At 56.5% G+C, this 20,743-nt stretch overlaps 1 protein-coding gene across 1 annotated transcript in view; it reads left to right on the forward strand.

Annotated features, from left to right (window-relative positions):
- GPR107 (G protein-coupled receptor 107) overlaps positions 1 to 20,134 on the forward strand; it is a 56,226-nt gene extending 36,092 nt beyond the window's left edge. The window contains exons 14-18 of the mRNA XM_037037047.1: positions 2,314 to 2,357; positions 10,355 to 10,404; positions 11,695 to 11,778; positions 12,494 to 12,615; positions 16,257 to 20,134. Coding sequence (XP_036892942.1) covers positions 2,314 to 2,357; positions 10,355 to 10,404; positions 11,695 to 11,778; positions 12,494 to 12,615; positions 16,257 to 16,353 — 397 coding nt within the window. The 3' untranslated portion in view covers positions 16,354 to 20,134. The remainder of the gene's footprint in view (positions 1 to 2,313; positions 2,358 to 10,354; positions 10,405 to 11,694; positions 11,779 to 12,493; positions 12,616 to 16,256) is intronic.
- The last annotated feature ends 609 nt before the right edge of the window (positions 20,135 to 20,743 follow it).

Consider the following 20,743-nt stretch of genomic DNA (forward strand, 5'->3'; position numbering starts at 1 on the left):
GGGGATTGGCCAAGTCCCATCTTGCCAAGGTAGATGGAAAAGGAGGAAGTACACTAACAGAAAACTAGTGATAATTCTCAGCACATACACATTTTAGCGGTCTTCCGAGTGGTTTGCTTTGTTCCTGGAAATGGCCGACTGTAGACACGTAGGTTGGAAAGAAGAGTCGGCGCTGAGTCAGTGGTTGATGAGAGAAGAGGTCCTCATCAAACCTTGTGAAAAGGGAAGGAAATTCTTGGTTCAGTGGGAGGCAAGTAGAGGAGAAAAGGCTGGAAAAATAAAACCCTCTCCTGTGTCAATCATCGAGTTCCATGGCTACTTGAAAGCAGTTAATTCTTTTGGAATAAACTTTAAAAAAACACAGATTTTACCTGCAGATTTCTCTGAGAACTGAGATGTTTTACATTGCAATGCCTCATGTAGTTAAGTTAATAGTTTTGAGAATTCTGGGAGTGTAGGTCATTTACTTACTCCGATTATTCAGATAGAACATGGTGCCAGTCGAGTGTAATCCTCATTCCAGCCAATTAGATTCAGCCTTACTCCTCATCTCATCATACATCACGAGGGTGCATATGTCAGTTCAGCAGAGAAGAGAGTATGAACGAGATTTTTAATCCCTACACCCTCCTCACCTGCCCAGGGGGAAGGAAAGGCAGGCACCTGTGACAATGTGACCAGCGTTGTCTTCAGGTGGAAAGAGCATCCTGGGAGCATTTGAGATCATGCTTCTCACCATATATTGTCAGTTTGGCTCAAATAAATACACAGAAATTTAAAAAGGGGGAGAGGGAGAAAGGGCGTCCTGTGATTAGGGGACAGAGTCAGACTCTGCTCACACCTGCCACCCAGTGACACAGAGGGGTCAGGGGTGGCTGGGGAGGCCCAGACACACCCCAGAGCTACAAATCACCGCTTCCTGCCACTTGTTAGTTACAACACTAACAAGCAGATGCTAACTGGCAAGAGTCTTTAAGATAAATATTCTGAAAATCACTGTAAAAATGAGAAAATCAAGTACTGGAGAGGAGATTTAAAAAGCAGCTTTTGGACATGAAATACGCAGTATTTGAAAAGGTGGTGGGCGGTCTGGAGACTCCAGCCGAAGTGGAGAAGTTGCCAATAGGTGAGAAGACATATCGACCTCTTAACAGTGATGGCACATCGATAGCGAAACTGTTCAGGCCAGGCCATGGGCTCCGAGGCAGCACTGGACACGGGCACACCCGTGGCAGTTCCCTGCTGTAATCTGACAGAGTGGTGACGTCCTGCTGGTTTGCAGCTTGGACCTGAGTGGGGGCACTTAGTGGCTTTTACCCCCATTCGTTAACTATTATCCAATGTGTTTGTTTAATTTTTTAGAAAAACCATTTCTGTTTAATTTTTGTTACATAAAAACATTTATTTTTAAATGCTGGGCCTGAAATCAGTCATTTTTGAGTACCCTAATTAAAAACTCCTACTATAGCTTTAAAAAAAAAAGAAATGTTTCAATTCAGCCAGCGTTGGTTCCGCCTCAGCTGTCCCATGTGGCTGCTGCTTCGTTCCTGCCTCCTTGGTTGGTGGACCCAGGTGGGTTGGGAGAAAGGACTCACTCACGGTGGAGTAGAGGGCGGCAGGTGTGCCAGGGCTGCAGCGCGAGGTGGCCCTCTGCCCGCCACCTCTGCCCGTCCACGGCTGCCTGTGCTGTGCCCCCGAAGGGTGGTCCTGCCCCTGGAGCCTGCAGCCCTACCTAGAACCTGATCTGCAGTGTCCTTGGCGAGTGTTCTCCTGCCCAAGTGTAATGATGGCCGTTAGTTCCCAGCACACCCCAGCTGGAGAAGACTCCCTGGGGCCTGCGTTTCTCAGCAAAGGTATGAACCCTTAGTCGAGGAAAGGCTGAGTTTGCACGAAGCCATGTGTTCTCAGCTCCCAGACCCAGACTTTAGAAGTCGCCTCATAGGGTCCATTCTCTCTGGGGAGCAGGGGAGCCCAGGGCCGCTCCACTGTCTTAGGGCCGGGTGGAAGCCAAGATGGGAACTATAGGAATGGGAGGCTGGAGGGTCGGGCATGATTTGTTTCGTTTTCTCCTCGCCCAAGCCCTGCCAGACTTTTTCTGGGCAGCAGAGGGCGCCTTTTACACTCAGGCCTGAGCACCGTGTACCCTAAAGCGGTGCTGGTTGAAGGTCACGTGGTCAGGTGTGTCTGAGTCACCTAGTGCAGCTCTTCATGTTGGTAACCTGGGAATTCAAGGCCTCTGGTGACTGGCCCTGAAAATAGAGAGGAGTGCAAATCTGTGAGCTAACCCTTTGCTCTCCGAATGTTTGTTTCTAGGTCAATCAGGCATTTACAGGAAGCATCCGCAACAGATGGAAAAGGCAAGTCCGCTCATGCTCTTCCTGTGCTGCCCAGCCCTCCTGGCAGCCACTGGCCCGGCACTGCCGGGAGGTGGAGGATGAAGGGCGTGCCTCCCGGAGCTGGCTGAGGGGCCTGGCTGGGGGCTTGGTGAGAGCCCAGGGGTGGCTTGGTGGCGAGGCAGGTGGGAACACAGAGACCCAATGTCTAAGGAGGCTTATTATAAAATGACTCCTGCCATTTCCACCCCTGAGCGTGATTTTCACCTTCTCCAAACTGAGTCAGGAAGGGAAAAATCTTAGAAGGACCAGGTAACACTTCACTGTGCAAACAGGAGGTATTGGGTTGGGATGGCTATGTGTAAAGCATCCCCCCTACTGACCTCACACACTTTCAAAATAGATGTGTTGGTATTCACTTAAAGTGAGCCTGCTGCCAGAAAGGACTTCTGATTTTTAAATGGTGGTGCCATTAAAACCCTTCTGAATCTCCTGGTTTTCCAGCCGTGCCTCCTAAGTCAGGAGAGAAGCCACAAAGAGAATGTGTCATGTACTCCTTCCTGGGTTTATTTGAGTAAAGTCTGCTGCCGCAGGCTGCCCCAGGGTTGAGGGGGACTTCAGACCGCAGGAGCCGGTGGCAGTGCCCTCGGAGGTCGGAGCTGCCTTGGGACCCAGGAACTCGCTGATGGCAGCGGTGCTGGGTCGAGTGTTGTTGTTAAATGGTTTTAGTTGCTGATCTGTTTTCTGATTGTGGAAGTAACGCAGATTCAGTTTAGAAACTTTAGAAAACAGGTAGTAGAAAGCAATCTTATTTCACACTTGCTATGCAGTTACTATCATGTTATTGTCTTTAAACCCAAACCCAAGGGTTCTTGGTGGACAGGGCTTGGGAGCATCCTTGTTCTGGCCGCAGCAGCTCCTGTTGACACCTGCTGTCGCACTGCGTGATACTCTGGCTTGGCCGCTCGGTGCTGGAGGGCCGCCCTGGCTGGGCGCCCTTGGCAGCCTCCAAGTCTGTCCCCCAGGGCCCGCCCCAGAGACCTGCTGCTAACACCTGGCTCCATGGCCTGCCCTGAGCCATGATACGCAGAGAGCCCTCGGCCCCCTGGGGGGTGGGGTGGACTGCAAAAAACTCAGGTTAGAATTTTAGTAAAGCAACTTGCCATAAATAGAAAAATCCAAAGGAAAAAAAAAACACCTTTTGGGAATAATGATAGTTTGGGGATATGCTTGTGTTTTTGGGGGGGATGTTCTTCAGTGTGCCTAATAAGAACTTCTGTTATTTTTAGAAGACCTCACTTAATCGGGTCTCTTACTGTATTGAGGTGAAGCACTTTGCTTTTGCATATATATACATTTCAGTATTATTTCAGTGTTTTTGGATTTGTTTTCTGTTTGGCTGAAAATGTTTGAGAATCCCAAGGGCAGCGTTTTCTGGTTGATTCGTCTCCTCTGTACTTGGCTCCTTGGCCTCATCCTCCTCCCTTTTGTGGGTGCTTTCTGGTCTTCCTCACCTTCTCCGTCCTTCTGGCCCCGGCTGCCTCTCTGCCTTCGCACCCTGCTTTTCCAGGGCTCGGGATGACCGTCTCTGTGGCCATCTGTTCCACGAAAGGCTGATCGCTAGCTGAGGACTTAGCGAAGCTCTGGCGAGGCGGGCAGCACAGCAGGGGAAGCCTGAGGGGGCGTCTTAACTTTCCCTGGGCATCTGCCGGAAGGAGAAACGATGGAACAAAGTGCTGTGGTCATCACGGGGCACACGGGGCACTTCCCCGTTTGTTCCACCAGGTGGCAGCACAGGACCTCAGCAAACCTGAAAACAGTCAGGCGAGTGTGCTCGGGCTCTCAGGGTGATGTGCTGTTAAGAGAGCACCGGTTTCTTATCAGCACGTGTCTCAAGACTCTTTGAGAGGGGGCAGAGGAGGTTGGCAAAGGGGCGCCTTCTTGAATCAGTGAGTTGATTTAGGCCGTGGAGTGCATTTAAGCTAGCCTGCACACACACACATTTCAGCCCACACTTTGAAAAATAGTTCCACTTGTGACACTTCCCAAGTCAGGGTAGCCTGCTACCCCAGGCTGGAGTCTGCCCTGCAGAGACCCACAGGGACAGCACACTCCCATCTCAGCCCCCTCCCCCGCCCCCTGCGCCGGGGAGCCCACCTCCAGGTGACCGGATGACTGTGGGACAGAAACCAGGCAGTGCGGGAGAGCTGGAGGGAGCCCCGGGTCAGCTGAGCCCTGGGGCTGAGGTACGCAGGTGACCCTCTGCCCTTCAGCCCACCCCAGCTGAAGTCTAGCCCATCCTAGAGGCAGCTGGCAAAGGGAAGGTCGTGGGCAGTGACGTCTCCTCCTGGGTTTGGAAGCAATTTGCTGCACGGAACCTGCTCACAGGCTCCTTATTCCACTGACTCATTGCATGACCTTGACACTGACTTGGGCTTAAGACTCAGCATCAGTGCAGTCCAGGCCAACTAGCTGCAGACAGGGGCGACAACATGTGCCCAGGACACTCTTGGCTGCTGGGCATGTGCTTGGTGTTGGTTTACTTCTTGGTGCCTGGGGTTCTTCTGACAGAACCTGAGGGTGAGGGAGGCATTGAGGATGAGGCTGCCCACGGCCCCTACGCTGTTTCTTGGTCTCTTTTGACACTCACTGGCCTCTGTCAGGTCCTGTCACTTAGAGTGCCGCCATGCTGTGCCCTCCAAGAGGGAGCACCGTTGCACAGACACACCTGTCGGGGTTTACCCCCCCCCCAGGACTGTCCTGGAGCCCGAGTCTCTGTCTGCGCCTCCCCTGGGGTCACCACCTGGGAGGACAGATGTGGCAGTGTCCGCTGTGCACTTGGTTCGCTGTTTCTGCTCCCGGTTACCTTTTCTCCCCGTGTTTCTGAGCAGAATTGAAAGGCTGTGTTCTGAGGAGTTGTACCCTTTGTGTGAGTGAGCTTCAAAAGCACCTGAGGAAGCAGCGATGGGCGGTGGAAGGGCACACGGAGGAGTGGCTCCCTCCCAGTGGCCGTGGCTGTGAGTGTTCATTGGCATGGCGGCAGGTCAGAGCCGTTTTCTCAGGAAAGCCTCACCAGCCTTCTTCGCTGTTGGCATTTGTGCCGATGGTGCCAAAGTGGAGGTGAGTGAGCCAGCTGGCTGGCGCCTTAGCCTGGCTCCGGGCAGTGGCGCCCAGGTGCGTGAGCGGCCTCTGGGCTCTTGTGGCCTGCTTGCAGGGCGTGGAAAGGGCTCACTTCAACAGTGGCCTTGATGAAATAGTGAAAATTATGGCTCTTTCTTTGGTGCTTTTTATTGCTTATTTAAGGTGTTTTTCTTACAGGGAGGTGTGCAGCCTCTCCCTGTAAGGGACACGCACGCACTCCAGCCTGGAGCTTCCATGGACTGGAAGCCCTAAGGCTGAGGCTGAGTTGGAGCGGCTGGTGCTGCTTGCACTTGGCTGTCGTCCTTGTCCGCTCCACGTCCATGTTTGACCCAGTGGTCCCTCCGCAGCACGGCGGGAAGAAAGGAGAAAAGGGTGATGGGTAGGTGGGGATGTTTCTGAGCCTTGAGGTTTTCCTTACACCACAGGAGGGTTGTCCTGGAAATTGTTTACCCTTTCAGTGGCAGCCGTGGGCCTGTGTTCTGTGTGCCCCATAAGTCACGGAGGATCGACTCCTCAAGACAGAGTGCTGGCACCTCCTGGGCAGTGCCTGGCGTTGTGAGCCACGACCCCCCGTCTCCCTGCGCCGCTAGTGGATTACAAAGCTGTGAACTGCTTTTCTCTTAGCACGGAGTGGAGGCGTGGAGAGCCGGTCGTTGGAGGGACTGGACTGGGTTTGAGTGCTGGCTTCTCCGTTTGTGAGATCTGTGACTTTGGTCGTGTACTGAACTTCTCCAGGCCTGAGCCCATTGTCACTGTGAGGTGGAGGTAGTAACGCCCTCCCTCGGAGAGGCCGTTGTGTGGCTCCCACAGATGCAGCGCGGACGGTGGCCAGCCGGTGCCTGGCGCGGGCCTGGCACTCAGTAGGGGGCAAGGACTTGAGTGGCAGTTATTCGCATCACCACCAGGACCGTCAGGGAGTGGTGCTGGGGAGGTGGGGGCGATGGACGGGCTGGCACCTTCTCTGGTGGGGGGGTGCCTTTGCTCTCTCGCTGCTGGGTTGGAGAGAGGACTGACTCGTGAAGCGTTTGAAAGGGTGGGCGCTTTCTGCCTCGGTGTGTGCCCACACAAGGCAGAATACACTTCCTCTCAGAGGACACGGAGCTCCGTTCTTGTCAGTAAGAAGCACTTGCCAAAATCCGGAGTTCTGGCTGTGGTTTTGGAGGGAATGGGAGGAGGAGGGAGCCCGCAACAGGAGGTGAGCCTGCAGGGCTCCTGAAGCAGGTGTAGGTGCTCTCCCTCCCCGCCCCCGCTCTCCTCAGCACCACCCCTCCCCCCGGAGGCTTTCCAAAATCCTCAGCACTAGGGGTGGCCCAAGCATTGTGCTAGAGGAAGCGTTCCCCCGGGGAAGGGCCAGCCATCCCCAGGAAGAAACCCCCTCCCGAGGAGGACACTGACCCCCGGGGAGAATCACCCAGCCAGGCGCCTGAGCTGTGGTGGTGCAGGGATGGAAACCGGTGCAGGGACTGGAACTGGGGTCCTCTGGCTCCAGCCCCGGGCACTTTCCTCTCCCACGCTCATTCTCTTACCACGTTTGCTGTTCCTTGTGGTGGAGTTGGAAGGAGCCAGCCCAGACCCCGAGACCCTCTGATTCCCCAGGGCCCAGCCCCACTGTGGCCTGGTGGACATCAGGCTGTCAGTGCTCTGAACTCCAGGGCAAGCTTTTTTGGAAGAAAACGGGGAGGATTTGGATTCCGGACTGCGGGCTGACTCGCCTGTGGCGCACGTGCGGTGGCACTGGGTCCTGGAGAGCCAGGGCGCTCTGGCAGTCCTGGGTGGCCGCTCGTTCCGGCTCACGCACTAGAGCCGGGATTTCTGCCAGAGGCGGCAGCGCCGGAACAGGGTGTGGGCCCTCTTTGATTTAGACTAATGCCAGGTAACCCCACCGGAGCCCTGATACTGTAACATGAGCTATGTGTCAGGTGCTTACCCTGGGCTCCCCAGCCCCCCAGCAGTAGGCACTGTTACTCCCATTGTACAGATGACGAAAATGAGACTCAGACAGGCTAGGAGAGTCTGCTGAGGTCACACAGCCAGGAAGCCGCGGAGGGGAGCAGGAGCCCAGGGTGCGTGGGTGCGCGGGCCTGAACCGTCACCCCTGCTTACTGCAGTGAGTGGGCTCCCTTGCTGCCTCGCCCGTGACTAATCCCGCGGCCCACAGACTCGTGAATAGACGTCCTACATGTGACTGGACATGTCATCTGTTGCCACTGGTGGGTTTGGGAACAGCCGTGAGCTCCACTCTGCTGTGGCCGCTGGTCTTAGAGTCCACACTGGTTGTTCCCAAGGTCCGTTTGTCAGTCCTGGTTCTTGTCCTGGGGGTCATGACATCGCTGCCCACACTGATGATTTGTGGTGGGTACCGGATGTGGGTGTGCAGGCCCGTCGCCGGGATTTGGCCTGCCCCACTGCAGTGTCTCACAGTTGGCCTGGAGGTGACATGGTGATGTGAGTGACACAGGGAGATGTTAGGACAGCGCCTTCCACTCCCTCCCTCACACTGCTCATGTCGTGAGAACCCCTCTGCTTTCTCTCAGTCACCCTGCCCTCGCCACCCCTGCTTTCCTGCCCTGTGACCTGGAGGGGACCCATCAGGCTTCCCTTTCTGGTCCACAGCTTCATCGCCTGTCCCTCCATCAAGCCAGCCAACCAGCAGGGCAGGGTCAGCCTCACTCACCGCCCCTTCCCCCGAGAAGAGCCACCCCTCCCTTTTTAGACGGGCCTCCGCACATCTCAGGGTTTCGACCTCAGTTGGGTTCTTACTTTGCTTCTCTTCATCCTCTTTGCAGAGAGATGGCTCTGAAACGCAGGTGTGATCGTGGCGCCACCCTGCTTTGGGCTCTTCGGGACTCTCTGGGGCCCATGGCGGCAGCAGGGTGGCCAGCTGACCTGGCTTTCTGCCTTCCTCCCAGCCTGACCCATCCCTGGCCTCTGCGGCCTCTCCACGGTCCAGCCCCACCGAGCCGCCCTCGTCCCTGGTGCATGATGCCGGCTCGTGTCTGAAAACGCACCTGCTCCTCCCAAACATTCTCTCCACTTGGTCTCCCCATTCTGCCCCCTCCTGAGCCTCACCCAGGCCTGTGCTCAGGCCCCGCCTCCTCAGGGAGCCCTCCCTCTCCCCTGTGGCCCAGGGTGGGTGGGGAGCGTCTCGTGCTCAGCCTTGCGGCCGTGTATGTCTCCTCACAGCGCCTTGAAATCGGGGGATGAAAATGTGACACCTCTGTCTGGCGGAGAGGTCTTGGTGAACCTTCAAGGGTAGGCGTTTCATTAGTCAGGGTTTATTTCAACAAGCAAAAGGCAGAGGAGACCCTAAAACAGTTTTGTTACTTAAATGGTTCAGTTGTTATTGCTGTTTTTCTCAGTTCTTCACAAAGAGGAGAGTTCAGTGTTCCTGTTTAAGGATCATTTTGCGTATTGGGGGGGACCGTGGTCGCCAAGGCTGGCTGCATGTGTGGGCAAAGCGTGGTGTCAGCAGCTGTTCCGTCGGCCACTGCCATCGGGGGCAGGAGCCACACGTGAACACGCGAGTGAAGCTTTAAAGCCCTGGAAACTCAGTCACCAGTTCTTGGCTTTCACACCTCATCCTCAGCATCCCCCTCTCCCACCCCTAGACAAGGAGGGGCACCGGTTCACGTCATGTGCAGCTCGGGGCTGGGCGGCCTTCCTGAGGGGTGGCGGCCTCACTGGGGCGAAGGCCACGGCTGCCGTGGGCCCTGCTGCGTCTGGGGCCTGGCCCAGGGTCAGAGTGAGTGAAAAGTGGCTGAGAACCAGAGCGATTTAACTTTAAAAATCACAGGTCTACACGAAACACTGCGTCAGACGGCCTTTGCTGGTCTGCACGCTCCAGGTGAGCTGCTTCAGGTGTGTGCGGACACACAGCCCCTGCTGTCTGGATGCGGGCGCACCAGCCTCTCCGTCTGGGGAGCTGGGTTTCCTGGGAAGGCTTGCTGGTTTCCTCATCCATGCGTTTGGTTTCCCAGAAGACATCCAGACAGATACTGTTGGTTGGTGATCGTCTTGAAATTATTTAGGGTTCAAGGAGTTCCCTTTGGAGTCCTAAGCTTGCTTGTCCCACACTGACCCTGAGGCAGCGGGAGGAAGAGGTGGTCTGCACCTCCCCCACGCACCCATAGGCCCAGTCCTAAATGGAGCCAGCGACTGAATGCCATTGAGCAAAATTGATTTGCCTCCTGCAGGAAGGTTTATGATGAATGAAAGGATTGCTAGTTGGGGAGCGCGAGCCAGGCTACCCTCTGTGGTCATCAATATTTCATGACCATAGGCGGTGGCAGGAAGTTAGCTGTCCTGGCTCCTGACCTTGAGGGGCCGTGACGGTAGGACAGAGCCAGGGAGGCTGTATGTAAAGGGCTTGTCGTGAAAATCGGAGTGAAACCTGAGTTTGCAAGATGCACCCGTGTTCACGGAATTTGCACCCTGAACCAGGGAGAGGTCCCAGTGGGGGGTCTCGGAGACCTGCCTGAGACTGGGCCTAGTGGGGAGCACAGCTGTGTCGGCCAGAGGCAAGAGTTGAAATGTTTTATGATGCTTTTGAGGGGCAGGGCAGGCCTGACATGTGGTGACTGCTGGTGTCTGTGGAGTCACCGTGCTCCTGCGTGGCCGGTGGGAAACCACTTGACCCCAGTGCGGAGGAGCTATGCAGGTTTGCCCGTGACCTGGAGCTGGAATCCCACCCCGCTGTGCCCCAGCCCCTGACTCTTCCTGGTGATTGGGGGCCTTTCTGCGGGGGTGCAGTTCCAAAAGGCAGATGTGCCCCGAGTGGTGGCACATCAGACGTGGCCCCTGACTGAGAGGGTGCCCGAGGCCACACGCTTCCACACCGAGAGGAGTTAATGAGCCTTTATCTTGTCCTTTCTCCTCCCTAGCTGCTGTTAACTTAGCCAAGCTGAAACTCTTCAGACATTATTACGTCTTGGTGAGTAAAGCAGTCCTGAGTCTGTAAATGAGGGGTGGGTCCCTCCCTGGAGCCAGACTGTGCCTTGGGTGTGGGGGTTCCGCGTGGGAGCGGCTGCTTTTCACAGCTCGCTTTAAATTTGCCTTTCCATCCTCAGAAAGCAGTGCCTACCTGATGGGTTTCGAAAGTGGCGCTGCAGGAACTCAGGGAGCCCTCACGGCCCAGCCCCCCTCCCCTCTCCCCTCCCCCCCTCCCCCCGCCCTTGGTCCCCACTGCCAGCAGTAGGCTGCTAGTTTCTCGGGTATCCTCCAGCCCAGATGCTCCTTGACTTGCTTTTTAAAACAGTTCATTTACAGCCGTGGCTGATATGCCTCAGTGGATTGAGCAAGGCCCTGTGACCCAAAGAGTCTCCAGTTTGATTCCCAGTTGGGGCACATGGCTGGGTTGTGGGCCAGATCCCCAGTACAGGGCGTGCGAGAGACAACCATTGATCTTTTTCTTTCTCCCTTCCCCTTGCTTTAAAAATAAATAAAATATTCTTAAAATAATGAAATTCACTTATAAAAATGGGGTCACACCTTAAAACAGGACTGGTATGAACATGAAAAGGTCATATAAGCATTAAGCACCAAAGACAGGACTTATTAAAAATTATCAAGCACATAATTTCTTGGAATATTTAAGGTATGGTCTTCTATAGTTCCTGGGTCATCTTCCATGTGTGCTTTTGGCCTTGACTTTCACATGGACATTTTTGCCTGGGAGTCTGGCCCCCCCGGGGCATGGTCCTAGCAAGCAGGCCACACTCGAGTGGCCAGCCTGCCAGGTCCTCAGCGTGTGCTGCCTCGTTAGGTCCCCAGTGTTACTGGTGCTCCCTCTGGGTGGACCGCAAATGCCCTTGCGTCTGCCGAAGGCGTGAAGTCAGTATTCTCCCCGTGTGGCTTTATTTCGCCATTGCAGCAGGAAAACGTTCCTCTGAGCCTGGTAGTTTAAAAACTAGTGTCCTTTAGGGATTGAACTCAGTGGGTTATGTGTGTGGACAGTGCAAGGGGGGTTACTCGGGAGTTCAGAGCAACCGCACCAAAATGTTTCGTCCCTCCTCTGGGCTTGGCTGTCACCAACGTTTTGGTCACCTAGAGAGCAAGGAGAAACCCTTGAACACAGCTCGCAGAGAAGCTGTCTCTCTGCCGGCTGTATTATTAGCACTGTACGTGCCAAATAATTTTCTTTGGTTAGTTAATTTGAAAGCGAGTTATTGGAAGGAAGTGGTGCCACATCTGTGTTGACTTTTTTCTTCTCTCATTTGTGTAGATTGTGTGTTACATATACTTCACCAGGATCATTGCATTTTTCCTCAAATTTGCTGTCCCATTCCAGTGGAAGTGGCTCTACCAGGTGCGTTCCCACCGTGGACAGTGCCAGAGAGCTGGTGTCGGGGGTGTGACTCGAGGCCTTTTCAGTGCATCTGACGGCTGCCAGGAGGGCCTCCTGCCTCTTCTGGTCTGCGGTTACGAGTCTGTCCAGGAAAGCTGCTGATGGCCTGCGAAATCTGGAAGTGATCGCGTTACTGATTTTGGTGTTCGATCTGGAAAGTGTTTGAAGAGGAAGGTCTTGGGCAGAGAGAGGAAGGCTTACCCTGTGCGATTAAAACCCAGATGGGACGGGTCTTCCCCGTCGGCACGGGGCTGAGAGCAGCTGCGAGTCCAGGCCGCCCTTCTGTGCCGTCAGTTGCTGCAGTGACCGAGCATCTTTGCAGTGTGCTGGGACTGGCCTCACGGCCAAGGGCGCCGTCAGGGGGGTGGGGACTTTTCCTTGCCGTGCACACTTGGAGCTCCAGCCCTGCAGGAAGCTTGGGTGTGTCGTGACCCTTAAGGGACAGCGTGGAGACTCCAGTCACAACAGAGGGTCTTAGATGTCGTCTCGGGGAGAAGGCCCTCCCCTGGCAGGGACTTCAGCACGCCTGCAGGCCGGGTGCTCTCCAGCGGTCAGCTCTGGAGTTTGAGAAGTGACCGTGGAGTATGGGTGGCTGGGACAGGGGTGTTTATTCCACTTGTTGCTCCCACTGCCCTCAGAAGAAGAGTATTGCTCACCAGGTGTTTTCCGTCCACAGCTCCTGGATGAAATGGCCACGCTGGTGTTCTTCGTCCTCACCGGGTATAAGTTCCGCCCAGCGTCAGATAACCCCTACCTACAGCTTTCTCAGGAAGAAGATGACTTGGAAATGGAATCTGTGTAAGAAACCTCCTTTACTTACGGAAGAGCAGTGCGGTGTGAGTCGTGGCTGCCTCTCCACGTGCTGTTGCTGCGGGGGCGGGGCCTCTGTCCTAGCAGAAGGGAGTGGTCCCCAATCCGGGGACTCAGAGGCAGGAGCCTGGGGATGCGCCGGGCCCATTCACAACTACAGAGGTCAGGCCAGCCCTCTTCCCATTGGGCCCTGCCATTGGGAGCCTGTGTTGATACCTGGTCATCCGATTCCTCTGTGTCTGCAGTCAGGGTCAAATGCCCTCCATCATCAGATGGCCAGGTGGCCCCTCACAGCTAGCACAGTGCCTCGCCCTAAGTCTGAGCATGAAGACGGGCCTCTCCGAGTCACAGGGTTAGGGACTCTAGGGTCCTGTTTGCTGGGAAAGGCCCATCGTTTTTCACAGAAGCGAACAGTGATGAGGACTGTCTTGCTTGTTAACGGATGCACTGTGATGGGCCGGGTCAGCTGGTTTGATGATCAGGCTGAGGCTGAGTTTCAGGTGCGCCATCTCCGGTGAGGCGGCCTTCTGATTTTTCCCAGTGGGGAGGCTGAGCCCTGGCCCGGCTGAGCCCTGGCCCTGCTGGGCCGTCCGGCAGGTCGGGCAGCCGGGCCGGCTCTCTGCTCAGCTTCACTGTGAGAACGGCGAACAGAAGGCCGATCCTGCTGCTGGTCGCCAGATAGCTCCGCGCTGTGCAGAGGAGAAGGTGCCCTTTCACAGGCCATGGAGGGCAGGTGGGAGAGGCATCGGGTGTGCCTTTTCTGGGAGGTGCGGGTCTGAGCAAGTGACCGAGGGTTGAAGAGGCACAAATGAGCGTCTGGAAGGAACCTGCAGTCTGGTGTCTCCGTCCCTGCTGGGGCCTCCGGCGCGTCCCCCACACGTGACAGGCAGGCAGTGAAGGGCCGAATGGCCGCGTCCCGGCGCCGTCCATTGGCTGAGGTGTGCTCCACAGTGGCTGTGCCAGGTGGCGGTCCGCCCGGTCATGTGGGGGTGCCTGTCTCCACATCCGGTGTGTCAGCCGCTGCTTCTGCAAGTGTGTGTGCACTTGGGGGTGTTGTCTCTAAGGAGTATTTTGTTTTGGTTTGTGTCTCTCTCATGGGACTGGGTGACAGAGGTAACCGTCTTAGCCAGAGGGTCTGTTGGTGAGTCAGGTGGAAACGGAGAGGGGGCAGCAGGCAGACCCCCGGTCCAGTGGGGACCGGAGGGTGCCCTCCAGCTGCCTCGGTCACACCCCTGTGCGGGGCCAGAGTGCCCTGATGGCACTGCTTTCAGTGGCTTCGTGGGAGCCCGCTGTGGTGGTGAAGTGCGTGCTCTTTGGTGGCAGAAAGGCTGCATGTGTCACCGCCTAGGAAGGGGGCAAACCCAGGGGCTGTTTTATTCAGGGTGGCAGTGCTCCTGGCCGGCGCTGTCCCAGGTTAGCCCGTGCAGAGAAGGCGAGGAGCTGGGTGAGGTTACGTGCTTTTACACAGACAAAGAAAGAAGTTTTTCCAGTGTTTCTCTTGGCCCAAGAACTCCACTGTTGAGAAAGTTGTGTGACTTTCTGAGACGTGACAGGGCAGAACAGGCCAGACATGGAGACGCCAGCCCTCAGGCTGCCTCCACGTTCACCCGACGAGTGAGCGCAAAAGCCAGTCGCAGCTTCTTGGGGCCCCTCTGAGCCCCAGGCTGTCCTCCCCCTCTTTCACTTGGGCTGGCTCTGCTGGGTGGCACCCCTTAAATCCTCCGCCAGTGACCCCACCAGAGGCAAGCAGAGCCCCTGCCCGGGTGTCCGAGAAGGTGCTGGCTGAGCTCTCTGCCACCCACACCGGAGGGGGTTTCCTGAAGGAGGGCACTGTATCGGACCTGCGTGCCAGACCAAGTGGAATTCCTCTCGCCTTGCCCCCCAGAGCGAACCCAGTCTTCCTGCCGCCCGGGATTCTGGGAGTGTGTCTTGCGCCTGCCGGCACCTCCTCCGTCTGCAGCTGAGCTGTGGGAGTGAGTCTTGCCCAGGGGGTAGGGCTGCCTGCGGGATGAGGGCGCATGCAGAGGTAACACTGACTTGCTGTCCTTTTTTTCTCCATCTTTCTTTCAACATCTCCATTTGGACCAATTTTGGTAACAAAATTTATCATTAAAAAATTCAGCGTGTTCAAGAATACTGGCTGCAGTTTCAGTGCTCAGACCTACAGCCACCTTGACTGCTGCGTGTGTCCTGGGTGGTCCGCTCCCGTCAGGAGAAGTGAGGGCGGGAAGACACGTTTGCAGTGGGCTCCAGAGCTGGGGCTTGTCTCGGTTTCACCCCAGAGTGCCGTCCTCAAGGCTGCTGGCCACCTCGGACTACTTCCTGTGTTCTTCAAGTGGGCCGGCCCCAGCAGTGGGGGCAGGAGAACCGGAGACTCGTGGCAGTGTCTCTCAACCAGGCCACCCGCATTTCCAGTCCAGGAAACAATGTGTAGCTTTAGTTTCAGGTTTAGTTTGATTAAAGAGGTAGGTGTGTTCATGGGCCACTTAGGGCCAAGCCACATACAGTTGTGACAGGTGTGGCAGCAGGAGCAGCAGGTGTCTGAAGCCCCGTCTCCCTCTGGCCAACGTGCATGAAGCCCTTCGGGGTCCAAGCACAGGACTCGGGACTTTGCCAGGAAAAGAGGGCTCACTGTGTAAATGGAGAAGGAAGGCGGGAGGCAGCCCGGTCCACGTTCTCTCTGCATCTGTGTCCCGCTCCCTGCTCCCTGCTCCCTGCTCCCCGCTCCCTGCTCCCTGCTCCCTCTCCGGCATCTCTGCTCCACCTTCCTGTCCGCCCTCTGCCGGCCCACACGTGCTGACCCTACAGGGAGCGTGTCTGCCTGGCGTAGGTCCAGGGTCCCTGGCCATGGCCCAGCTCCCATGCTGCTGGCCCTTGAGGCCAGTGCCCTGCTGAAGGCAGGACCGCTTCTGCTGGAATGAGTGTTGGGCCGGCCATGTGCCCCCTGGGCAGTTGCGGGGCTCCAGCTGGAGCAGAAGCCCTGCCTTCGGAAACCCCCAAGTCTGCTGTGGAGACAGTGGGACAGCGTGTAGATGGTGCCAGGGACAAACAGAGAGTGATGCCCCTGCCCTGGGGAGGCACAGAAGAGAGGCAGAGTTGCCTGCTCATTGACAGCCGTATGGCCTGGCCCAGCCTGGGTTTGCAGAAAGCATCTCTAGTGGTGGAAGAATCCGGGCCCAGAAGGTCCCTCACACCCATGGCTCTGTCCTGTGACTCAGAAACGCCCCCCTGTGGCAGGCTATGGTAAATGTCTGCAGTAGATCAGCCTTCTTTTCTGAGGTGGTGTATGTACAGGTAGTGGTCTCATAGTCATAGGTAGAGTACGTACCTGCAACATCAAGATTTGTGGAGGCCACTGCAGAGGTCAGCGTGACTAGAACAGTCACAGCCGGGGAGTATTGATCCGGCGCTTTGGGGAGTCTCGTTTTTCCCTCGTGACTGTTCCGGAGAGCTCAGATGGCCTGCCGGAGGTCACACAGCCAGCCAGCCCGCCGGCCAGGGCAGGGCGGGGCGGACCCACTGCAGTCTGGCAGCAGAGCCAGCTCTCTGCATCATCGTGAGGACCGTGCTGGGTGACGACAGGCTTGCCATGCTACTGACACGTTTCTCCTGGCTTTTTTCTCGTGCAGCGTGACGACGTCTGGGGTGATGGAGAACATGAAGAAAGTCAAGAAGGTGACCAACGGCTTGGTAGAGCCCCAGGGCGACTGGGAAGGCACTGCGTGACAGAGCTCCTGTGAGGCGGGCCCGTCAGCAAGGACGCTTAACTTATTGACAGTGCTGTTGGCGGGGGCGGGGGCAGCCGGCCCTCCCAGCAGTGACACCACAGAGCACTTGACTGGGAGCAGAGTGCCAGGAAACCTGATTTTTTACTCTCTTTGGCAGAAACTGGTTCTGTGGCTGGTCATAGGCAGCTGGAATTCTCCTTCAGTTGGGACGGTGGGGAGGGAGTGTAGTCAAGAGGAGAATAAAAGGAAGACTTTGTTTTGGTTTTATATATATATATATATATATTTTTAAATTGGGAGCTCTTAGGGCATATGCAGTGTGACCCCCCCCACCCCGACTTGTATAACACATGCAAAGGAGCAGCAGCGGGTGGGGAGGAGGGCGAGGCCTGTGCCTGCCTGTCACAGCGTGGGGGCGCTCAGGGGCACAGAAGGGAGAGGGTTGCTGCTGCTTTAGGGACAAACATGAACATAGTTAGATTTAGAAAGCCCGCTCAAAACCCAGTGTAGTGTGTCCAGCCTGCCCCAGTCGCCTGCCCCCGAATGTGGCTTCACACCTTTGTCCCGGATTCCGAAAGTGGCCAGCAGCTCTGGGCACCTGGTGGCCCTTCTCTCAGAAAGGGCTTGTGTCTGCGTGCTGTCCTGTCCCTGTCGGGGTCCCAGCCCCAGGACACGGCCCAGCCCCGCTGGTGGGAGGTGGCAGTCTTGGCCAAACGGTCCTCTGTTGTCTGAAGGAGGGACAGAAGTATACTTTTAGCTCAGAAGGCATCCCCTAGGTTCCCTCGCACACCCAGAGCAGCGCCATCGCTCGTCTCCCTCTCTCCCCGTGGCTCTGTCGGCTTCGTGTGGTCAGAGCCCCAGCCCCCTGCCCCAGCCCCCTTACGGTGCTTCCCTCTGGGGACACGTTCGCCGTCTGTCCCGCAAGCAAGTGGTCTTGACTCGGCCATGGGTTTCTTGGCAAGAAACAGTGTGATGAAACCTCTCTCCTAGAAAGGTTCTCAGAGATGTCCTCACGTCACGTGCCGGAAGCAAGGAAGCCAGTGCGAGAAGGAACGGATGAGGCCATGTGCATGGTGAGCCCGCCCTGCACCCTCCCCGCTCCTCCGTGCCGCTGCTGGCTGCTCTGGGAGCCTCTGGGCTCCCACACAGCCCCCGAGTGGCTGCACCTTCACAGTCCTGAGCCCTCGGGACCAGAAGGCACAGAGGGAGCATTGCCGTGGTTTGGAGTCAGGCCGGCCACAGCCTCCCCACCAGGCAGCTCGTCCACCATGTTCTGCATATAACGCAGGAGGTCTGAAATGAGGCTGATTTGGAAAATTCTAAACCCAGCCCATTGTTGGGAACACAGGTGGTAGTTGAGTTTTTATAAAATTGCTTAAGCTCTCTGTCCTGTTCTGTAAAACTATTCTGTTTCTCCATCACGTCATAGTTGTGACCAGTACTGAGCTCTGCTCTTGAGTCAAGGTGATGGGCAGGGGTCCAAAGCGCAGTAGTCCTCCCAGCTCACAGCCCCTGTCCGCAGGCCCAGGTTCTGTCCCCACGGGCTCGGTGCGCTGCAGCGTGGGAACAGTTAAGCTCCCCCAGGACCTCAGGGTGGGCAGGAAGGATGGGTTCGTGCACATCCTAGAGCCCTGGGTGTTTGTAGCTCCACCTTGTGCTCCGTCTCCCGTCCCTGCCCAGGCAGAGTATCCCGGCTTCCTCCAAGGAACCTGCCCGGGACTGGAAATGCTGCCAGCTGCGAGGTTCAGGAAGTGAAGGCCCCGTTTCCCGTTCATAAAGTGTGTGTCTTTTGTAAAGAATGACTTCTTAGGCCGTAAGAACAATCACTGATCTCTCAATCCTGGCTCTCAGCCGAGGCCCGAGACTCTGTCAGCCTAGTTCTCGCCCCGCCCCCAGGCTTTCAGATCATAGCGGTGCATGCGTTTGGTCTGCACCGCTGAACGGGACGCTGGTGTGCTGGTGGCCCGTTCTGCTGGGAGGGGAAGCTTGTTCCAGTGCAAAGGGCCGTTGCTCAGGTCTCGGCCTGAGCCAGTTTGGGCTTCTTACAGGACCCACTTCAGAGTAGAACTTTGGAGTTTTCCCCGCCCGGGTGTGTCCGGCAGCCAGGGCAGCGTCGTTGAGTCAGAAGTGCTCGCCCTGTGAGGTCACAGCAGGGACCCCACCTCACGTCTCAGGATCACGGGATCGCTGCTCTCTCGTCCTACAACCTGCCCCCCACTCTTCCTCTTCACCGCCCCCTCCCACGCTGCCCTCCCCAGTTGATCCCTCGAAGCTCAGTCCTGGGATACAGGCTAAAGGCATTGGTGGTTTCCCCCAGCAGCGCTGCGCAGCGTGCGTTTTCTAGGCCAAGGAGAACTTGAGCAGGAGGGCGCACACTCACGTGTCTCACTGCTTTGGACCAGATAGGATGTTCTGTTCTCTCTGTGTGGAACTGTCTTGTTTGGTCACTTAGAACAGCCTGCTACGAGGAGCCGGTCCGTTCAGACCAAGGGAGAGTGTGAAAGAGGCCGGTTTGAATGGCAAGTGGTGTCTAGCCCTTTCCCCCGTCCTGACACATGTGGTCAAGGACGGCCAGAGACCACCAGACGTCTGCGGAGGTTGCTGGCTCTGCTCCCCACACCCCGCAGAGCAGCGGAGCGCTTCGTGCTGCCCTGCTGCCCTACCTCCCAGGTGGCCGACCATAGCCCACCGTACCCCTTCCCGTGCACACCTCCCCCTTTGCTGGTGTCTGACCCAGGCCTGGTTCAGAATAGGCAGAGGCCAGGGGGCCTGCGGCCCGTGCTTTCCCATTAGGGTTCACTGAATGAATGGCTTCCCCACTAAAGAAGTTAGACTTTGACTCGATAGCTCTTGGTGTGCCGAGAAGGCGTTCATCGGGAGCACACCAGCTGTTCCCCGAGCCCCGCCCTGTGCTCCAGCTTCGAGGGTGTTGGCAGGAATCCTTCGAGGAGATGCACCTGCACCGGGGCTCCTGCCTGTCACCACCCGGAATGTAGTTACTGACTGGCGAGCCGAACACCCTCCCCGTCCCAGGGGCCTCTGTAGCCTGACGCTTCGGCTGTGCCCTCTCTGCTCAGATTACGCTTGAATGAAATGTGGGTGCAGTTTTCAGTGGCTCAGTGCTGGCTGGGGGGACACGTGCAGCCCCAGTAGCACTGTGGGAAGGAGTAGCTGAGGCAGGGACAGGAGGTGCCAGAGCAAGGAGCGGGTCGTGCTGCCCCAGGGGCCTGTGGGGTGCTGGTGGCGGGAGTCTGCACCCGCCCCTTTGGGAAGGGGGTGCCCGACAAAGGCAGTACATGTCCCAATGAAACTGAAAAACTACCCCATTCCTAAAACTGTAAGCTGCTTTTTGGGGCAAAGCGTGAGGTTTTGTAGTGGGGAGCGGAATGAAACACAGGCAGGGGGTTCAGCTTTTTTAGCATTTAAGGTTCTTACTAACCAAAGGATCCAGAAGTCCTGTTCACACAAGGGGGTGTTGTGAAGGCTTGGAGCGTTTCCGATCATGAACTGGATTTGCCTAGTCACATGACCACCAAAGAAGTCAGACCCATCGAATCCAGAAGCAGGTCGGCACTTGGGGGAGGAGATGTCTGTGCATAGCGTTTGCCTTCCAGGTCGGCTTGGGGTGCAGCGGGAGCTCTCAGTATTGTGTTCACAGCAGTGATGGCTGAGGGCGTTTATGTAAACATAGCGGGGGCGGGGCTTCCGATCCGCGTGGGGTTTGGGATGGGCGCTCTCCCTGTGGTGCAAACTGTAAAATAAAGATTCTGTGGCGGAAACGTGTGTGATCTCCAGAGTCACTGACTCCAGCTGCTGTCTCTCCTCCACCTCCCGCTCCTCGTTTTTTCTTTGTGACTTTTGTTCATTAAATTAGTTAACTGCCTCCCACCCGCTCCCACTGACAATAGTGACACCCACTAGAGAAATCTGTGGGTCTTAGATCGGCGGCAGCTGCGGTGGAAACTCAAACGTGACTTCCGCCCGAAAGGCTGACTTTGGGAACAGACTGCACATCGATTGCTGTTTATCGGTGTCCTGCCTGCAGCAGGGGCGGGAGCTGCCTTCTGGGTCAGGAGCAGCGTGCGGCCAGTTGAGGGCGATGACAGCGGAGACTTCGCCCACACTGGGACTGGCCGACGTGCACCCCTCTGCCAGCAGTTACCAGAGAGCCTGCGGGAGATCCCACGCAGAGAACCCCAAGGGTTTAGACAGCATTTTTAGGAGCCGCTCGATCCCAGACTTCTTAGTTTATTAGGAATGTTTTCACTTGTGGTATCACTGACACACAGTAGAGTTTACCCTTTTGAATGTGCGGCTAGATGAGTCTTGGCAAAGGCGTGCACGGTCTGTAACCTCCACCGCAGGGGGCGTGGGACATCTCCGTCCCC

Source organism: Sturnira hondurensis, unplaced genomic scaffold, assembly GCF_014824575.4.
Source record: "Sturnira hondurensis isolate 20B ecotype Veracruz unplaced genomic scaffold, ASM1482457v3 Scaffold0022908, whole genome shotgun sequence".
In the NCBI taxonomy this organism is placed as follows: domain Eukaryota; kingdom Metazoa; phylum Chordata; class Mammalia; order Chiroptera; family Phyllostomidae; genus Sturnira; species Sturnira hondurensis.